The following is a 21,608-nucleotide window of genomic DNA, read 5'->3' as shown; positions in this document are numbered from 1 at the left end:
ATTAGACACTTTCTGTTAAACAGCCCTTCCCACACAAATGTTGATTAAGGTCACTAGTCTCCAATTTTCTTTGCCTTCACTTGAAGGAAAGGGAAAAAACTGAGATCTCTAAATTTGAGTTTAGCTTTGTTTTTATTTTTGCATCAGAACAAATTTTCAGAGTGCATTGTCTCTTCAGAGCAGGGAAGAAAAGACTCCAGATTGCCTTGAGGAGTGGAGTTACTTCATTGTACTTTAATATAAATTAGATTTTTATTTTTATATTGGGGAACATATTAATAGGTTCTTGTAAAGGGAGCATGGAATCTCCTTGCAGGCTCTACAGAGGTTCTGAAGTCACCTCATTTCCCAAGATGCTGCTTGTCCAGAGGATGCCCAGTAAACCTCCTGACAGATATACACTCAAGGGGCTGAGATCAGCAGTCCTCAATAAATTAACAAGGAGGAACACAGAGTTCTGAGAGGGCTTAATGAATCAAAAAGGCCTCGCTCGTAAAATTAAGTAACCCTCAGAAAATGCAAACTCAAACAGTAATGGCTTGGCATCTTGTGTTTGCTAAGCGCCTAGAGCAGTCTTGTAAATAAGCAGGGGCCTTGAAAGAGGGGAGGGGAGGGGAGGGGAGGGCTGAGCCGAGCCTGCACTACCATGTCGATGACTCAATGGTGACATTTCTGGTAGTAGAAATTGTTGCAGAAATTGTTGCAGTAGATGGACTAATTAGCTTGTCCTCTAGGCCACAAAGCAGAAATGATGTGACAGTCTGCCCATACTCCCAAAAGGTCTAACATGGCAGAAACGCAGCCCTGGGATGGAGAGATATACATATACATATATGTAAATTTTAAGAGTGATTTTTGAGGCTTTGTACATTTTTTTTCTTAAGAATTTGATGGTGTTCTCAGTTTGGTGGTTTGCCCAAAAACACTGAACTGGAACTGGGGAGACAGCTCAGTTGATGTAAAAGGCTTGGAGGACTTGATTCCGGCCTCAAAAGAGAGGTAAAAAGCTGGGTGTGGCAATGTATGCCTGTAATTCCAGTGCTAGAGGCAGCGACAAGTGGATCCCTGGGCTTTTTGGCCAACCAGCCCAGGTTGATTCAGGAATGACACCCAAGATTGACTTCTGGCCTGCACACTCATGTGCACACTCATACATACAAACCCACACAAGCACGTCCCCATAAAGCCGATCTGTTGCTGTAGGGTCTAGATTTGAACTTGGCTTTGCTGATTTCTAGTTATGTAGACTCCAAGAACCTTGGGATCCTTGTGATATATAGGAAGCCTGATAAATAATATATGGATTGGGGATTAGCTCAATGTCTGGCCCAACCAAAGACTTTGTGGACTGGTATTGAATCAAAACATTTTATACAGAGTTGTTTTTTTTTTTTTTTTAAATTAGCAAATAAGGTTTCCATGACTCTGGGCCTGCAAACTCCTCAGCACTGACCACAGAGTCTGAGAAACGAGGCGGGGGTTGAGGGAGACTGTGACAGGAGAGGGAGCATGCGTAGAAGCCAAGAAAGGCTGCAGCCTCAGGACTGCAAGGTCTTCATATTTCCTGGAGACTTTCCCAGAGGCTTGTGCTCCTAGCTTCCTGCCCCAAACTGGTCTGGCAGTGGCTGGTGTGGTCCCAAGGGCAGTGGCCAAGAGATGGCAGCTGCTAATTAGCTTTGTAGTTCTCTAAGTAACTATGTACTTGTGGAAATTGAAAGGGGAAAAACAAGAAAGAGAGGCAGGCTGGCCTCAAAAGCCAAAGCCATGGCACTAGCACCAACAATAGCACCTCCTGTAGTGAATAGGTTAGGATGCATTTCCCAGCTGCAGAGACTGGTCAGTGGGTGAGAGCCCTTGCTGAACGGGTACTGTCCCCGGCTTTGGATCCTGAGCACCAACATACAAGCCGAGCCTTGCCTCCAGCGCCTGCACCAGCTGTGCTGGGGTGGCGGGGAACTGAGATCCCTGGGGCTTGCTGGCCTGCCGGTCTAGCTAAAACCAGTGAGCACAGATTCAGTGAGAGACACTGTCTCACGTGAATAAGGCACAGAGAGTGGCACAGCCAGGCACCCAGTGTCTTCCCCTGGCTTTAGCACACACACAAGGGCATGCTCCTGCACATACATTGCCCATACGGTTACATACAGTAAATGAGTGACTGGGTGAACAAGTTTGTAAATTAATAAAGAATAAGTAGAACATATTTCCTCTACAGAAATAAGATTTGCAAGTAATAGAACTTGCCTTTGTAGATCATTTTTCACATTTATAATATATATAAAAGAAATATGTAAAAAATTATTTCTAGGAAAATAATAATACCTATTATTCTGTTCAGTATTATGGACTGGGAATTATAGAAGACGACATGTCTGGTTCCACCTTACAAGTGAACAGTTGTATTTAAAGGTATAAAATATTCATCTGTACACTGCCAGCCTTATTTTCTTATGTTTGCCGTTATGAAGAGGGAGCTGAGTATAATCCATGTACACATCACACACGTTTATAGAGCTGTGGTCAATGTGGCATCTACCCATGGAGGCATGTTTTACTGGAGGGTAGTACCCAGGGGAACACTGATGTTGCTGTGACGTTTTTCTGAAATGGTGACTGCTGATGGATGAAGTCTCAAATAAACGCATAGAGGGCACAGGGAGTGCCTGCCCAGCATGCAGGAGGCCCTGGGCCCCTTCCCAGCACCGTACAAACCAAGCTTGTCATCCATCCCGCACTCTTAGAGGTGGAGGTAGGAAGATCAGAAGGTCAAGGTCATCTTCCTTTACTAATGAGTCAGAAGCTGCGGCCAGGACTGCATAAGATTTCGTCTTAAAGAAAAAAAGGCATTTCTTGCTATATATAGTGTACACTAATATTACAGTCCTGGACAATTCAGTGTGCACACAGATGGCCTCTAAGAATTATCTTCCATGAATTCACATGAAATCCCAGCAAGGCATATGAAAGCTCTCTGGGCTGGTGACCTCGGTGGTAAAGAACATGCTTAATGTATTCAGGGCCCCTATGTTCAGTCTCAACAGACAACAAGTAAATGATAACCAAACAAACAAATAAACAAACAAGCAAATACAAGTTCCTTGGGGGATGACAAGTCCTCCTTGTGTACAATGTCCTGATGCCATCGCCATGTGTCCCTGATCCTCACCTGAAATGTTTCCACACACGTGTAAAAGGTTCATGTTTACCCACTGCCTTAGAGAGGTGGAAGACCCCAGGAGGAAGCCAGGCACTCTACCAACTCCCCAGCCTCCTTTAGCCAAGCTTTTTTTTCATATTTATTAAGGAGGACTGTCCGTGTCCACACTTGTGGAGGTTAGGGAACAACTTGTGTGATCAGTCCTCTCCCGCCATGTGGGGATGAAGCTTGAGTCATCATCAGTCTGGACCCCAAGTGCCCCTTCCTACACAGAGCGTCTCAGCTGTCCTGGCTGCTTAACTCTTAAAACCATTAGGAAGGAGACTCGCTCCTTCCTTTTCTGATTTTAAATTGCCTTCCGCAAATTTTGTTTTCTGGGGCTGGAGAGATGGCTCAGTGGTTAGGAACACATACTGCTCTTCTCCCTGACACCCATGTCAAACGGCTCGTAACTGAGGCCCAACCGTTTCTGGTTACTGTAGCTGTCTGCACATGTGCATATACGCACATAGATGCACACATGCCTGTACATTTTAAAGTCAGTGACCCTCATGTTCTGATGTTGCTGTGATTATCTCTGAAGCCATCTGAAAACTCCTGAGTTCTCCGGTGGCACAGCTTCTCCGGCCATCACCCCTGTGTGCACAGTTCCTCGTGCCCATGTGCACAGTTCCTCGTGCCCATGTGCACAGTTCCTCGTGCCCATGTGCTTTTCCAGCAGCAGGTTTGTCTGTTACTGGGTTTAACTGTATAGTCCCAGGCTGGCTGCAGATTTGTGGTTCCTATGTCCACTTGCCAATTAAAGGAATCACAGGTATCCCTGGCTATGGCTTTGGTCTTTCTTTTGGTGTGTGTGGGGGGTGCTTTGGTTCTTATTGTGATTTTCTGTGAATACCTGTCCATCCTAGCCCAGAGAATAGATACTAAATTTATGGAGGTAATTTTGGCTGAGAACAAGTAGTCCTTAAGAGCCCAGGATAACTACAGAGGAGTTTTTCTCATTTGTGTGACACATTAACTAACAAACGGCAGCGTAGGAAGAGATACTTTGGCTCACAATTTGAGGGTACAGTCATCATCGCGGGTAAGGCATGGCCACAGGAGCATGCGGCAGCTGGTCACATGGCATCCACGGTCAGGAAGCAGAGAGCTGGATGCTGCTCCTTTTTATTCAGTCTACCGCCTTGACCCATAGAACGGTGCTGTCTAACTTTGGATGGCTCGTCCCACCATAATCAGCTAGATCTAACCCCCTGACAGACAACCTTATGTCTGGAGGTTGGATCCTGTCAGGCTGACAAGCCCTATCAACCACCACAGAGGCTACAGGCCCTTGCTTAGTGACAGAGCGCCACTCACTGTACACAGACCCGAGTTCGACCCAGCACCACCTGTAGGAGCCTCTTTGCTATGACACTGTTTTATTTCCAGTGAGCTTCAAAAGTCCCACCCATCACTATTTATTTTTATCTGCCTGTTCTTGGGTTAGAAGGTTTTGATTGCTACAGGAAGAACGGAAACGCCTTATCTCCTGTTTGAGTTCAGCTTGACTCGTGAAGACAGCGTTTTGTCTAGCCCAGAGCTTTATCTGCGCAGCCCTGCGGATGTGAAACTAAGATGCAGCATGTCCTCTGTCTTTCAGCTGACATCTCAGCACCCGTATGCAGAAGTCTTCATCGGCCGCCCGCACGTCTGGACCGTGGATCTCAGCAATCGAGAAGAAGTAGAGGATGCTGTGAAAGCCATCTTAAACCAGAAGGTTGCTGCTCTGCTTTTGTTTTGTTTTCTCCCTGCCTCTGTTAGACCTGGAACCTGGAACTCGTGCAAAATGTTGCAGTCTCTTGCTTTCAGTAAGCAGAGCTTGCCTCCTAAGTCGGACTCAGACCATAGTCTAGCCATCGCATCTGGCCTGAGGATCTCAAGGAGGCTCTGTGAGACAGATGATATGGGTTTGGGTCTTACTGACCCTGCTGATGGGCCTTCTGGGTTCCTGGGTTTCAGGCATGAAGGGCGTGGGTTGACTCATACTTACTCATATGATCTAAGCATGTCCTTGGAGAGATTTGCAAAATTAGGCTGCTTGTGTTACCTTATACAAAGGGTAAAGTTTATGAAATTATTTTGTTTCGTTGTTGTTGGTGGTGGTGGTAGGTTGTATGTGTGTGTTTGCACATGTTCCTATGGACACGGAGGCTTACACATGTGTCTTTTGACACTCCACTTCCTTATTTTTCTTGAGGCATGGTCTTTCACTAAACCTAAAGCTCATTGATTTGGCCTTGCAGGCTAGCCAGTAAGCCCCAGGGATCCTCCTGTCTCCACCCCCAGCACCAAGATTATAGACATGCCCCCTCCCACCTGGTTTTCACATGGGTGCTGCAGATCTGAACTCAGTCCTCGGGTCTACACAGGAAGCAGCCGAGACATCTCCCCAGTCCTGTAGTTTTCTACAGTGTTTGCTGTTTACCTTTTCTACCTAAGCATTAGGTAGAATCTTTTTGATGTCACCATTCTAGATCTTTCTGATCAATCCAATAAGTATTGATCAAGCACCTGTTATATACAGGGCCCCCTACAAGCTGTTCTAGGAAGGTAAGAGATGTCTGCCTCCACCCTAGATGAGGCTGACCACCCCGTGGGAACGCTTCCTCCTGGAGGACTTTAGTTTGCCCAGGACTGCTGTGGAAGCTCTGAGGCATAGCCCGCCCTGTGCTTCTCCTCTCGAGCATCTTTCCCTTGGTTATTACCTGTGGGTCTATGTGTGCTGTGAGGAGATGGGTAAGGGCCGGCTCAAGAAGAAACTCCTGAAGGTGGTTCTTTGTCCTGTCGCCAACAACGCTGCTGGGCTCCATCTAGATGGACTGGTGGTGACTCCTCTCACATGAGGTCTCCACTTCTTTTGCGTGTGGCCTGGAGACACTGCTGTCCGTGTGTCAGTTAATGCAGTGTAGCAGAGCCCAGTGACACCCCTCGTGTCTCCCCGTCAGATGTCTCAGTGGCCATCAGAATGTTTTCCTCACCCCATGACCTTCCGGGGGTTTCCTGTTCTCCTCCCCAGATAGTCTAAGCCCTGTAGAGAAACCACAAGCTTTTGTGATGCTGCACATCCCCCTGTACCTTGTCTTCCAGCTCCCAGTCCCAAGCTTTGTCTTTTCACGTCTTAGTTCACACTCTGGCTTAGGGATGCAGCTCAGCTGAAAGAATAGATGTGTAGCATGCATGAAGTGCTGGGTTCCATCCCCAGTACCAAATAACCCAGAAATGGTAGCACATCTGATTGCCGCACCCAAGAGGTGGAGATGAGAGGATCAGAAGTTCAAGGTCACTCGCCTACATAGTAAGTCCACCAACCTATGCTATATAAGACCTTGTCTCAAAGAAAAAAATCTCAGCCCTCCCCGGGGCCGCTAGCTGAGGTTTTTGGTTGTAGCACTTGGTCCCCTTGCTTTTGCAGCAGGAGTTCTTCGGATATATTCTCACCTCATCTACTACAGACCAATCATTTCTCCCTGCCTTCCCAGAGCACTGAGCACGTGTTCATTCAGCAGATGTTGGCTAGATTCCCCGCCCTCAATGCAATCTGCCTAGCCCTGAGAGGCTGGTGAACCACAGCCATTGTCTGTGCTCCCCACTGTCTACCTGTAGCAAGCACGTGATGACATCCACCTTTTTGAAGGCCTGCTATGTACTTTGCACTCTCCAGGCAGCTTCCCACCATGTACCTCACCGCAGCTTAACAGAGACGGGTTTTCCTCCTTGCCACTCTTTCACACATCGGGTATCTGCCATTTAGGGAAGGTAGACTGTTCAGGGTCTAAAGAAGAACACAGCAAGGCCTGAGCGCTGTCTGTCCAGTTCCAGGTGTGCATCTCTAACACCTGCCAGGGCTCACACTCAGGGGCGGGCATCTGTGTGAGTCAGTGGAGAGCCTGTAAGTGTCCCGTGTCACCTTTCACGGTGCCCTGTTGTTTCTGCAGATTGAGCCGTATATGCCGTATGAGTTCACGTGTGAAGGGATGCTTCAGAGAATCAACGCATTCATAGAAAAGCAGGTGAGGCCATCAGAAGTCTGTCTGTCCTTTCTGTGTCCCACTTCCTCTTTCCCAGCTCTCACCTGGTGCCCTTCTCTAGCTATTTGCCTGCTTTGGAAAACGTCAGGCAGCTCCATGTCATTCACGGTCTCCCAAGAAAGCTAATCTTTGGAGTATGACATATGGCAAGAAAGGTCATGCGGACACTTGGAATAAGGCGTTTGAGTGGTCACGACAGGGTGGACCCTGACTTTCAGAACATCATGAGCACTCAGGAAGGGTGAAGAACAGACAAAAGGCTCTCTGTCCGCTCCTCATTTCTAACTCCTCATCCCTAATCGCCCCCCCACACTAAAATAAAAGCAAGAATTAGGGTCTGAAAAGATAGCCTAGTCAGGGAAGTGCTTGCCTTACAAGTGTGAGGATCTGAATTGATTCCCAGAAACTACATTTAAAAAGCCAGGCACGAATCACACAATTATAGTCTCAGTGCAAAGGGAGTGAAGACAGACAAACCCCTGGGTTCCCTGGCCAGCCAGCCTATCGGAGCTGAGATGCTTCAGACCAGTGAGAGACTATCTTAAAAACTAGGTGGGCAGAGCATGAGTAATAGCATCTGACCTTGTTCTCCGACCTCCATGTTCACATGTGTATGCATCCATACACACATGAATACTCATACATGCAGGGATCTAATCTACATTTTCAAAGCATTTCCTTAAGAGTATAAATGCAGCAACTCTAAACATGTTAGGACTCTTGAGTGGTTTTTTTAACTGGGTCTCCTTCAAAAGAAACCTGTGAAACCCAGGCATGCGCTCTCAGAGGTGGAGGGGCAACTGCCATTGCAATCCTTTATGATATTTTAATTTCTTGGATTTCAAAAGCAACATGGACCCAGAAATAGACAAAAGCCAGACCCCCTGTGGGTAAGGGAATCTGAACTTCTTGCCCAGTCCAGACACAGGGGGTTCTCTTTATAGGGCAAAACAATGTTTAAGAGTGAACAAGGAACCTTTTCACAATGGGGATAAGAGCAGTTGAGCTGAAAATAGGAAGAGAAGGGGAGAAACATAAATGTAGGGTACCAGCCCAGGAGGCAGGGAACCTGAGATGGGTGAGTTGACATGCATGTGTGTGTACAGGTGCCTGTGCACATTTGCAAGTATGCACGCACATGTATATGTGAGCATGCATGCATACTTATGTATGCAGGTACACACGGCATGTGCACACATACGTGTAGAAGGCAAAGGACCACCTCAGGTGTCATTCCTTAGGTTCTAATCCATATGTGTCCATATCCCTGCTGCTGGGATTGTCAGCACTGACTGCCAAGTCCAGCTTTCCCCTTGAACTTGGGTCCTTGTGCTTGCACAACAAACATTTTAGCAACTGAATCATCTCCCGGGTCCAGCCTCCTGGGTCCAACTCCCGGTACCATGAGTTTTTGTTTCCAGGAAATGAACATTTATTACTCATGCTCTCTGTGCCTTAGTAAAGAAGAGAGCATTGCATAAGCAGTACCCAAGAAGTGCTGAGCGTAAGGTCTGGCCCCATGCTTAGGAAAGCGGGTTAATTGACATTGTTTAACATGCCGTGCTCTATGTGGTGTCCCGCAATAGAATCATGCACACGGGGAGCTTAGCACTTGTTATTGTCCCATTCATCACAGGGCACAGAAAGAACCAAACGGTCATAGTTCTGGCACTGTCTGTGCCACTGTGCACTCACTCATACGTGTGCCACCTCCCCAGCCACAGGTTCCCTTTCCAAGGGTTTGGTTTCCATATTATCAGGATCCCAGAGTACGAAGTGGGAAATAATCTGTTCGGTACAAGAAAATGTTTTGCAAGAGGAAGAAGCAGTCCTCATCGTGTTGATTGCGGCAGACTGTTGTCATGTTCTGCTTTAGTTTTCGCTATTGCTCTCCTGTCGTGGCTAATTAAGCTTCATCACGGGTGCATGGCAGGGAGAGGAGGATGGGTTTGGTACTATGCATGGTTGCAGGCTCCCACTGCTGACTTTTTCATCTTGCTAAGATGCAGGGTGTGTTAGTGGCTTTTCTCCTTACAGCGACAAAATCCCCGATGAGAGCAGTTTAATGGAGGAAGGGTTTTATTTTGGCCCACAGCTCAAGGGTATGGTTTGTCATGGTGGGGCACAAGTATGAAGCAGCTGGTCACATTCCACCCATGGTCAGCAAGCAGAGAGATGAATACTGGTCTCCTTTTTATTTAGTCCAGGACTCCAGCCCATTGGATGCTGGTACTCACATGTAGAGTGGGTTTTCCTACCTCAGTTTACCCAGTCCTCTCTCACAGACATGCCCAGAGGTTTGTCTTCTAGGTGAGTCTAGATCCTGCCAAGTTGACAATATTGACCACCATGGGGCAGGGTCTATATACTCTCTCAATTCATACGGTAAGGCTCAGGATGTGTCGGGATTAACTGCATGGTGGGAACTGAGCACAGCCAGGATTTGTTGAAGATTTGGTGTAAAGCCATGTCAACACCATGAATTTGCCAGGATCTCGGGTGCAGGTGTCCCATAGCTTGGCTTCCCCAGTGCTAGGATTATACTTTTTAAAGTGGGTTCTGGTGACCAAACTCAGATTCTCATGCTTCTGGGCATGTACTTCACTGAGTGAACCATCTCTGGGCATTTCTTATAAGACATCCTCCTAATTCCTCATAAATGAGCAATGACGGGAGCTATTTTTATTTTATCTCAGGAACTCTTTCAGACCCCAAATGTTCCCTGGATGCACGATAAAATCCAAGTCTCCTTTGGATCAGATCAAGTCTCCTTTTAGCTGCAGGCCTTGGATGTTAGAGCTTGGAGCATTCATTATATTTTTAGAGTTTGCAGAGTATCTTCAAAGAGCAGCAAGGACGGAGAGAGGGTGCTCCTGGCGGGGGCCGGAAGCCTGGGGCTTGGAGGAGAAGGCTCCCACACTGAAGCCTTCATTAGTCAAGGCTCAGTTTCCAGAGTCCACCACGTGGGCTACACGGAACATGGGCACCTTTATCCCAGAACCCTTTTAAAATTGCCCCCCACCACATACACAGCTCCCCACAGCTGCAGGAACCAGATGAAGCTAAACTAACAGTCTTTAAGATCACCCCAGGTTTCAGGGTACAGTTAGGAGTCACTGCTGGGAGCCTACCTCACACCCAGCCTGCTGGGGTGCAAGCCCTCTTCCCATGGGAGGAATCTGGGTTCAGGGAAAATCCTTGCTCATCTCCATCCACAGCCTGCCCCACTGCACCAAAATTGTTGTTATGGCTTTAAAATGTTGTCATTGTCTTTGAAATGAGCACTCGGAAGGGGGAGTGACTCCACCCGATAGGGAGTTAGCATGAGAGTCAGAGTCCCCAGGGATAGAAAATGAGTTGTGACTGTCCCCCTCCGAGTGTGTCCAGGCTTGTGAGGTTCCCATTTCCCATTCTGCATTGTTTGGGGAAGTTACCGATTTACCTCCAGGAGAAACAAAGCAGCGAGAGAAGGGAAACTCATTTTCTGCTTCCTATAAAGATCTAATATACAGAGTGTGGCCAGAGCAGTGGTTCATTTGGTGAAGACTCTTGCTTCCAACCTTAGCAACCTGAGTTGATCCAGCTGATGGAAGGAGATGATAGACTTCCACACATGACAATTAAATATACACAAAATAAAACTAACTTTAAAAAATGTTTAAATGCATATACAGGGTGGTCAGTCACGGTAACATTCTTATTTGGTTTGAGACAGCATCTCACGCATCCCAGGCTGGTCTTGAACTTGTTATGTGGACAAGAATGACCTTGAACTCCTGGTCCTCCTGTGTTTTCACAAATGCTGGGATTGCAGGTGTGTTACACCGTGCCCCATTTATGCATTGCTAGGATGGAATCCAGGGCTTTGTGTATATTTGACAGGCTCTGTACCAGCTCAGCCGCCCCCACCCCCGCCCAAGATGTGCTTGTAAGAACTGTCTGGTCACATGCAAAGCATTATGAGGATACAGACAGGTATAGCCAACCCTACTGCACAGCCAGCCCCACTCCCAAAGCAGCAGCAGAATCAACTCAAGCTCCCAGATTGTCTTGAATTCCCTGGGGAGTGTTCCAGAAACAAAGATAAGACCTTTGGTGACTCTGGAGAGGACTGGGGTTGGGTCAGCAAAGTGTTGACAGGAAAAGATTCACAAAGAGGTGAAGGAGGACACTGGCTAGAAACAGTGAAAGTTGCTGATGACCCAGCCTCCCTGCTCCCCGCTGTGTTGGCACTAGTAAGCAGGGCCAGCCTGAGTTCACAGCCTGAGTTCACAGCCTGCATCAGACTGCCTACTATGTCTTCTCTGAAACAGTGCCAATGCCACCTTCCCACTGTGTAGGGTTGGCAAATACACAGTCAAGGCTCTTCTTTCGTTCGGAACCCAGGAAACAGCATCCAGCAGTGGAGAGGCTAAAGCAGGAGGCTCTTGTACTTGGGGCTACAAGATTCCATGTCCCTAAAAACAAAACCAAAAAAAAAAAAAAAATTAAATCTAGGAATCTTTTGTTCAAAATACTTCTTACAAAACACCGTGTATGCATTCCTAAATGATCAGTATAGGGACTGTTTTCAATTTACAGACATAATTTATAGAGCATAAAACCCAATTCAGGGCCAGCAAGATGTCTCAGTAGGGAAAGGTTTTGTTTTCAAACCTGTCTTAGTTAGGTCAGGGGTTCTGTTGCCGCAGTGAAGCACCATGACTGAAAAGCAAATTGGGGAGGAAAGGTTTGTTCAGATTATGCTTCTACATCGTAGTCCGTTATTGAAGGAAGCCAGGACAGGAACTCACACAGCAAGAACCTGGATGTAGGAGCTAATGCAGAGGTCATGGAGGGGTTCTCCATACTGGCTTGTTCCCCATTGCTTGTTCAGCCTACTTTCTTACAGAACCCAGGACCACAACCCACCATGACGTGGTCCTCCTCCCGTTGATCACTAATTAAGAAAATGCCTTATAGACGGATCTTAGGGAGACAATTTTCTCAATTGCAGCTCCTTCCTTTCAGATGACTCTAGCTTGTATTAAGTCGACATAAAACCAGCCAGTTCACTACCTGAGTTCAGTTCTCACAACTCACGTGATAGGAGAGAATCCCTTAAGTCATCCTATGACCCCTATACACTGTGACAAGTCCACACACACAAAATAAAAAAGCCCGCCCCCTACAGTTCAGTTCCTTTTTTACAAGCCGTGCAGCAGGGACCAACCTAATGCTTTAACAAAACCTGTTGTCATCGTAACACATTAATGCCTACAGAATTCACACTCGAGGTCTGCATAATCGATTTACAAAACAAAACCCCAATAGGAAAAAGTCGTAGGAAGCCTCTAGGAGTGCTAACTTAGCTCTTTCACTGCTGAAGGGAGCTTCATACTACAGGTTACCACGTGGTTGTCCACTCCCGGTTGGTGGATTTATTGTCCCCACCTTTGAGTGCAGCAGGGAGTGCTGGGAGGGACATTCACTGCCATCTTGGCCTGGACCTGGGTTTCCACTTCTCCTGCATATCTTCTGGTGGTCCAGTGTTCGATGTAGCGGATTCCTGTGCAGCCCGGGTGTCAGCTCTACAGATCGGCATCTGTGAGCACTGTGCTAGCATCTCATTGTTGTGACCAAAGGCCCGACAAGAAACACGGCAGTCAGGGATCAGTCTATAGTTGCAAGAGTGTAGTATGAATGGCCGCATGGCATCCACAGTCGGGGAGCAGAAAGGAATGAACAGGAGGTGAGGCCAGATTATAAAACCTCAAAGTCTACCTCAAGTGACCCACTTCCTCCAGGAAAGCTGCACCCCCTAAAAGTCCCAAACAGCCCCATCAACCAAGACTTGGAAATGTTCTCTACAGGATTTAGCCAAAGCACCCAAGAGACTGAGGCAGGTGATTACTCCGATTACTCCAAGTTCAAGACCAGCCTAGGCTATAGAGGGAAACCTTGTCTCAAAAGAAAAAATGGAAGGGAGGGAGGGAGGGAGGGAGGAAGGGAGGGAGGGAGGAGGGGAGGGAGGGAGGGAGGGAGGGAGAGGCAAGTGGGGACAGGGGGAATTAGTCCAGGTCTGGATGGAATGGGAAAGACCCTGTCACACACCACACTTGGCATTTGTCTCTGGCCTTTTGTTCAGAAGCCTCTGCTTTACACTAAGACCCTGGCCCTTCCCACCTGATTCATCCATAGCAGAGGAGGGGTCAAGCCAACCCCACTTCATGCTTCCCTCATAAGGACAGGCCCCCAGTCTTCCTGAGCCGTATAGGCACTGGGTGAAGCACTCTTCCTCCAGGCTCCTGCTGAGCCTCCTTAACAGCGCCAGCACCAGTATCTCCTTCACAGTCAGTGCTTGGACTCGGTCACGCTGGGCGAGATGGGGAGATGGCTTGGTCAGTCTGGTGCTGGCCACATAGGCATGAGGGCCTGAATTCCATCTCCAGCATAGAGGGAAAAGCAGGCTTGGTGGTGTGCACCTGTAATCCCAGCTCTGGGGAGATGGAGATGGAAGGACCCCTGGGGTTCGCTGGTCACACAGCCTGGCCTGCTTGAGGAGTCCCACTGAAGTAGAAGACCAAGTCTCAGCTGAAGAACAGCACCAGACATTGGCCTCGGCCCTTCACATCCATGTACACGTGTGGAGAGGTGGGGCGTGCAGAGACAGAAAGAGAGAGAAGGCACTGCTTTGACTGACAGCTTGGTTGGTGAATCCTTGATCTCTAGTCCCTGCATGACGATTTCAGAATAGCCAAACACGCTGAGAGACAAAGGCGTCGATTGCGGGAAGAACGTGAGAGAGGAGCTGCAGATGGCGCATGCCCCCAGTGAGCTTGTTAACCAGATTGTTTAGCCCTCCTCCTGGCTGCAGAGATGCCTCATTGGGTTGGAATAGCCTCTTTTTCTATTTTATTCCTATCCAAGCCTCCAGGAAGCCAAAATCAGGCAGTCCCATTCAGTAGCTCTTTACTGCGCACCGATTAACTGCAGAATGCCATGTGAGCTGCCAACTCCCGTATAGCCTACAGAACCCAGCCTAGGAGACCAGATCTCCTGGAAGCCATGTGGGCCGTAAGCTGCTAACTCCCGTATAGCCTACAGAACCCAGCCTAGGAGACCAGATCTGGAAGCCATGTGGGCCGTAAACTGCTAACTCCCGTATAGCCTACAGAACCCAGCCTAGGAGACCAGATCTGGAAGCCATGTGGGCAGTAAGCTGCTAACTCCCGTATAGCCTACAGATTGCAGCCTAGAAGGCCACATCTTCTGGAAGCTGCCTCTGATTGCTGCCACCTCCACTCTTCCCCTCCCGGTAGAGCCAGCCCTGCCCAGCCTCCAGGTGGCCTTCACCATGTCCATAGGCGCCTGGTTCGGAGGGTCTTCTACCAATCTGTTGATTTCATTGGTTATGCTGCTCCTTCTATACTTTCTGAAGGCTTTACAAGTGTCAACCTTTTACTACTAGACTGTGCACGGCCCCTCTAAGGCCAGGCGCATACCTTCCCGTTCCTGTCTCTTAGCAAGGATCTGTAGAATGGAGGAATGTGTAAATGAAAGAGCGGTTGGCAGCAGTGAGGCAGCTTGTATAGCTGGGAGGTTGGCCTGTGTGTGTGTGTGTGTGTGTGTGTGTGTGTGTGTGTGTGTGTGGCCATTGCACCGTGGCTGAGAGGAGGCTGGGTCCCCACACTTGCATTCCCATTGTGCCCTGCGAGCAGCTGAGCCAAGAGGTGCTGTCGTAGATAAGCTGTGGACCAGTAACTGCACCGTGCTGCAGTGCCCAGCGCTGTTATTCTCGGCCTCGTCTTACCTCGCCTCCCTTTCATCCTCAGAACTGCGCAGGAAAGAAGGGCAGGGGTCACTGTCCCCATTTCCTATATGGGTCAGGTGGAGGGGGCTTGCAAGGCATCTGTGAAGTCCCCCGCTGGGGGCCAGCCCTTCTCTGCCATGCTTTCTCTGACAACATGGCCTCCCTCTGATCAATTGTTACCTTCAAACTGTCTAGATAGTTCCTAAGTTTAAGGCTTTGATGCTATTTTTCTTTCTATTCTTGGACCTTGTGGTCCCTAGAACAGACTCCTAAGAGTACGCCAGGCCATCATGATGGGCAGGAGCAAGTACCTGGGGGCCTGTTTTGTTTAGTGCAGACTTGAGCAAGGTATGTGCGTGGGAGGGCCCTGGGGAAGACAGTGGCTGTCACCTCAGCTCCACCAGACAGCTTCAAGGGCAGCTCTCACTGTCTGAACCTTGCAACAACTCCTGCCCTGCTCCGGAACAGATGCAGGGTGACGGTTCATCCGTGAAGCCCGACTTCCCCATATGCCTGCCTGGCCTTGTCCATAGGTGCCCTGGGAGAAGCTACTCTCCCAGGGAACTTAAAGGGCATCAGTGGGTGCCTGCCCTTTGTCGTCTCTCCTGAGCTGCGTTCTTCTACTAGTTCCTCCACAGTACAGATGAGCCCGGAGCTGGATGGGACCAGGGCCTGTGCCCAGAGCCAGTGTCCTGGGCTCAGGCTTCAGATCTGGCCCGTCTGGTCTGCTAGCTTTAGATTTAGCTTTGTAGGAGGGTAAGAATGAATGAGAAAGGAAACGACAGTTGTTCTGAAACACCAGGTGCAAGGATACAGCCCAGGTACCGTCCAGAGGAGAGAGACCAAAGTCGTAAAAGCCAGAACCTGAATGTTTATCTAGCCTTGGCAGGCTTCCCATCTCCCCAGGCTGTTGTAAGTGAGGTTTGCTGCTAAGCCTTCCGAAGCCATCACACACACCCAAGATGATGAACTCAGAATGCACGGACACTTTCTATCAGTGCAGTTTAGGGCTCTATCCATGACTGGGCCTCATTGCCGTGGGTTTGTCGTGAAGCAGTACATCATGGCCAAGTATGACCCAAAGTAAAACTGCTCAGCTAGGGGACTCAGAGGGGACGTGGTGGGTGGGTAAGAACACCTGCTGCTCTTGTAGAAGATCCAAGTTCAGGTTCCCAAACCCACTACAGGCTGCTTGTAACTGCCTGTATCTAACTACATACAGCTCCAGTGAATCCACTACCTTCTTGTGGACCCCACATGCACATGCATGCACGCGCACACACACAAACACACACACATGCATATGTGCACTAAAAATAAGGTAAATAGGGGGCTGGAGAGATGGCTCAGAGGTTCAGAGCATTGCCTGCTCTTCCAAAGGTCCTGAGTCCAATTCCCAGCAACCATATGGTGGCTCACAGCCATCTGTAATGGGGTCTGGTGCCCTCTTCTGGCCTGCAGGCATACACACAGACAGAATATTGTATACATAATAAATAAATAAATAATATATAAGGTAAATATAAACAAACAAATAACAACAGCAAAAACTTGCTTAGCTCATGACTAGGAAGACAGGAAGGGACTTCTACATCCCTTCAGAGGCAAGCTCCTAATGTCCAGAAGGCTCTAAGCCTCCCAAAGGCTCCAACATCTCCCAGGAGTGCCTCACTGGGGACAAAACTTTCAGTTCATGGCCCTTTAAGGATATTAAAGGTCAAAGTCTAGTCACCAAATTCAAGAGGCTGAGAAATTCTCACTTGCCTCTGGTTCGAGTACACTCTGGTCTAGGGGTCCTTGTGGATGGCTTGTTGTTGTCTAATTGCGAACTTGACTGGATTGACAATCACATGGAGACACACCTCTGGGTGTTTCCAGAAAGGGCTAGCTGAAGAGGGAAGAGCCTGGGTACAAGGGAGGAAGCAAGCCGAGCACCAGCGCTCTTCTCGCTCTGCTTCCTGACCGTGACTTCAGGGTGGTCAGTTGTCACGCCCCCCATGACTGTCCCATCAGGTGAGCCAGAACAAGCCCTTTCTCCATGAAGTCACTTTTGGAAGGCATTTTGTCATAGCAAGGAGACAGGTATGATAGCTGGTCCTCCTCCCCTGCTGTCTAGTCACCTAGGAAACTCTGTGTATGCTGGATCGAAACTCTCTCCAAGGGCCGGGCGGTGGTGGCGCACGCCTTTAATCCCAGCACTCGGGAGGCAGAGGCAGGCGGATCTCTGAGTTCAAGGCCAGCCTGGTCTACAAGAGCTAGTTCCAGGACAGGCTCTAGAAACTACAGGGAAACCCTGTCTCGAAAAAAACCAAAAAAAAAAAAAAAAAAAAAAGAAACTCTCTCCATTACAGTCTTTAAGGGCTGTGAGTGGTACCCGTTCGCTCCTGAGCACTTACGTAAAGATGCTTACGTTAACCAGCAAAAACACATTGTAAGCTTTTCCAGATGCCCATGTGTCTCTCAGCTGTTGGTTCTGTCTGACAGCTATTCTGATGGATGGGCAGCTGTCATATGCAAGCTTTCTACACACTGTAATGGCAAAGAACAGTATAGGCTGCACTTCCATTTAACATACTGTGAGTCTGCACAGTCATGCTGTTCCCTTAGAAACAGCATCCAGACCCACAGGACTGTGCTACCCATGGCTTAGTGCAGGCATGAACTGTGTATAGTATTTGGAGAATCCAAAAAAAGGAGTCAGAACTAGTGGGAATGGTCCCAAAGATGGTCCTCATGGAGAATGAGGAAGTGTGTGTGTGTGTGTGTGTGTGTGTGTGTGTGTGTGTGTGTGTGTGTGTGGTGTTTTGAGGCAGAGCCTCTAGCCCAGGCTGTTTTCAAACTCATTTTGTAGCTAAAGATGACATTGAACTTCTGATCCTCCCACCTCTGCCTCCCAAGAGCGGGATTACAGCTATGTATGTATCCTGGTTTATCCAGTGCAGGGGATAGAGCCAGAGCTTCATACAGCTAGAAAGCTGTTCTTCCTACTGAGCCACATCCTTTGCCTAGAAACAGGTGTTTAAAGAAGCCACAACCTGTCCCAAGAAGGTGTCCTTTTTATCACTCTTTCTGAGCGTGGTGCCTCCTGTGGTTGGTTGCAAGACTGAAGCTGCCCCATTGTGTCCCTGGTCCCCTAGCTGATGATGGCGTCCCTGTCATTTCTAGGACTTCTGCCATGGCCAGGTGATGTGGCCGCCCCTGAGCGCCTTGCAGGTGAAGCTGGCTGAGCCCGGGCAGTCCTGCAAGCAAGTGTGCCAGGAGAACCAGCTCATCTGTGAGCCGTCCTTCTTCCAGCACCTCAACAAGGAAAAGGACTTGCTGAAGTAAGTTCCTCGGAGGTGGGAGGACACAGGGCCTGCCGCCTCTGTACTTCTGCCTTAGAGTCAGGTTGAGAGGTACCTGGATTTGCTCTCCCAGCTGTGGGCTTCAGGGGGAAGCAGGTTGCAGTCCAGAAAAAGCTCAACTCTCACACTCACATATGATGTGTGTATGACCTGGACTTGTGTGATATGTGTGTGCACGATGTCTGTTTCTATGATGTATGTGGACATGCATGCATCTATGTATGTCAGTGTGGGTTTGCATGTACAATGACATGCATGTAGAGGTCAGAGGACAACCGTAGCTGTTCCCCCACCTTCCACCTTGTTTGAAACAGGCTCTTTGTTTTCTCCACTGCTGGCCTGTGAGCTCCCAGGCAAGGTCCTGTGTCTGCCTCCCATCTGGAAGTAGGAGGGCTGAGGTTACAGGCAACACCGCCACACCCAGCTTCTCGTGGGTCTGGGATTGGTTACCGGTCACTTCTGTTCTCTTATCTGCAGGATAAGAATATGCTCAGGTGCCCTGAATTATTCTTGGCTCGGGCACAACAACTGACAAAGCATCTGTGAGCCAGACTTGAAACTTGAAGTGACTTTGATCAGTCTTTGTGTCATCACAACACCACAAGTGACAGACATAGGCTCCCAGGTTCTTCAGAGGGTACCCCCGTTGGCCAACCCAGAGTAAGGGTCATCTAGAGCGCAGTTAGGGGTGAACATAGACATTCTTTCCTCCTCTGCCTCCTCCTCTTGATTCTCTCTTTCCTCTTTCTCCTCTCCCCTTTCTTCTACTTATTTTAAGACAGGGTCACATGTAGCCCAGGCTGGGCCTTGAGCTCACTGTGCAGCTGGTGATGACCATGAACTGCTGGCCCTTCTGCCTGCACTTCCCAAATGCTGGGCTAATAGACCACCATGGAACCACCATGCCCAGTTTGACCCTGTACTCAACTGGGATTGCCAGTATAAGCCACCATTCCCAGCTAAATATTAAGTGTACATCTAAAACTAGTTCAATAGTACATTGCTTTGTCCTGGTCTTACTTCTCAGAAGTGGCCATTGCTTGCACATCAGTGTGTAGACCTAGGGGGTGTGTATGTGTGTGTGTACATATGTTTGTGTAGGTACACTAATAAATATCCATATGCGTAGGAAGACCTCAGCTACCATTCCTCAGGTGCCATCCACCTTGCTTCTGGGGACAGGGTCTCCCATTTTCCTGGGACTCACCAAGTGGGCTAGGCTGGCTAATTAATTATAAAGTCCCAGTGGTCTCCAGCCCTGGGGTTACAAGTGCGTGCTGCCTGACTGGCTTTTCTTGTTTAACTTGGGTCCTAGGCATGGAACTCGGGTCCTCATGCTTCACGGCCAGCACTTTGCCAGCTTGAGCCATCTTCTCCAGTCCCATTTGGCTTTTCACACACCACGTTCACCCCACCTCTCACCCTGCTCTTCCTGCCTCCTCCCTGGCATTGGATGGGGCACACATTTCTTCTCCATTGTTTATCCAGCAGCTGCAGTGTGCTCATTCCCTGTTCAAGTGTGCAGGCTGCTCTCAGCTTTCCTCCACTACAGATAACGCTTCCCCCAAGGAGCCCAGCCTCAGAGCTGGTCCCCTACACGCGTGCTTTTCTTTGCACGATGTGGAGAACTTCAGAGTCAGGCGGAGGATACTGTCTCTGAAGCAGGACAATGGGATACGCCCCCACACCACAAAGCGGACGATCCAGCAATGTGGAGTGGACACATCCTGCCCCAGCACCTCATGTACCTTTCTCTTCCCCTTAGGTATAGGGTGACCTGCCAAAGCTCAGAACTGTATAAGGACATCCTGGTGCCATCCTTCCACCCCAAGAGCAAGCACTGTGTGTTCCAAGGGGATCTCCTGCTCTTCAGTTGTGCCGGGGCCCACCCCACACACCAGAGGATCTGCCCCTGCCGGGACTTCATCAAGGGCCAAGTGGCCCTCTGCAAAGACTGCCTATAGCATAGCCACTCCGGGTTCATTCAGATGGCAGAGGTGGCTCTGCTGGGCAGGGCCAGGGGGGGCCGAAGTCATTCAGGGACTCTGACCAGAGTCCGAACTCTTTGGTCCAGGGCTTGGATTTGGTACTTCTCCAGCTGCAGCCAGCACATCCCAGGAGTTTACACCAAAACCGCAAGAGAACAGAGGTCAGACCAGGGGCCTGGCTTCTCCCTGGTGCAACGAATGTCCTCTCTGTCCCAGAAAGTGTCCAGGCAGCTGCTCCGGAGTTATTTTTTTTTTAAAAGAAAGGCTAAAAGTCTGGAGACTCATTCAACTGAAAACAGAACAGGAAGAGGAATTGAGCCGATTGGAAAGAACTTTGGGGACATTCCTAAACCCATTAATTTATTTATTTGGGAGGGTGGGGGTAGGGTCGGGAGGGAGGAAACGGGTTGACCGAATTCCTTTTTGTCCCCCACTGTTCATCACCCATCTGCAGGATCTTCTTGTTCTGCTGGCCTCAAGCAGGATGCAGAGGGGCTGGTGGCCTGCTCCATGGCAGCCGCGGGAGCAGAAAAAAAAATTATCTTTGTGAGTAGGGATGTGACTGGGTTTGCGGAATGCTTGCTTAGCATGCGTGGAGCCCCAGGTTCCATCCCCAGCACTACATAAAACCAGGTGAACACCTGTAATCACAGGTAAAGAGTAGAGGCAGGAGGATCAGACATTCAAGGTTATCCTTGGCTACATAGCAAAGTCAAGGCCAGCCTAGGCTAGGAGAGATCCTGTCTCAGAAAACAGTTGGTTTTTTGTTTTGTTTTGTTTTGTTTGTTTGTTTGTTTGTTTTGCTTTGCAAACACAGCCAGCCCCTGTCAGAGCAGTGTCCTAGAGCTGATGATCCTGTGTGTTGCTTGGCAGGTGGCAGCTGAAAGGCAGATAACCTTGGTGGGGAAATGTGACTGTGTGTCCTGAGGGCCCTGCCAAGTGCCAAAGACAGGCTGGGCTGTGAACAAGAGAGGCTGCTTTCCTGTGTGTCCCCTCCCCACCCACCTTCACAGCTTGGCCCTGATTTCTGGTTAGAATTCCTCTATTGCGGAAACACGGGATTGTGTAATTCTTCTTTGCCACCGTGGTAAACCCGCCCTGCCTCGCTCTAAGGAGGGAAGTGGGAACTGAAGAGTCCAAGAGCTGCCCTTGAACTTGGAGTGTGTGTGTGCGCGTGCGTGTGTGCATGTGTGTGTGTGTGCGTGTGTGCATTGTGTGTGGGGGGGGGGGGGCGGGGGAGGTCTCCAGCCTCAGAAC

General features: G+C 49.0%; 1 protein-coding gene across 2 annotated transcripts in view; it reads left to right on the top strand.

Annotated features, from left to right (window-relative positions):
* The window catches only part of Mgat5 (alpha-1,6-mannosylglycoprotein 6-beta-N-acetylglucosaminyltransferase), a 294,834-nt gene extending 273,789 nt beyond the window's left edge, over nt 1-21,045 (top strand). For both annotated transcript variants that reach the window (XM_038349993.2, XM_038349992.2), the window contains exons 14-17: nt 4,800-4,916; nt 7,135-7,209; nt 18,185-18,342; nt 20,129-21,045. In XM_038349993.2, the coding sequence (XP_038205921.1) occupies nt 4,800-4,916; nt 7,135-7,209; nt 18,185-18,342; nt 20,129-20,327 (549 nt within the window). In that variant the 3' untranslated portion in view covers nt 20,328-21,045. The remainder of the gene's footprint in view (nt 1-4,799; nt 4,917-7,134; nt 7,210-18,184; nt 18,343-20,128) is intronic.
* Nucleotides 21,046-21,608: the final 563 nt, after the last annotated feature.

Source organism: Arvicola amphibius, chromosome 12 (assembly GCF_903992535.2).
Source record: "Arvicola amphibius chromosome 12, mArvAmp1.2, whole genome shotgun sequence".
NCBI lineage: Eukaryota > Metazoa > Chordata > Mammalia > Rodentia > Cricetidae > Arvicola > Arvicola amphibius.
This window is presented reverse-complemented; position numbering and strand designations above follow the sequence as displayed.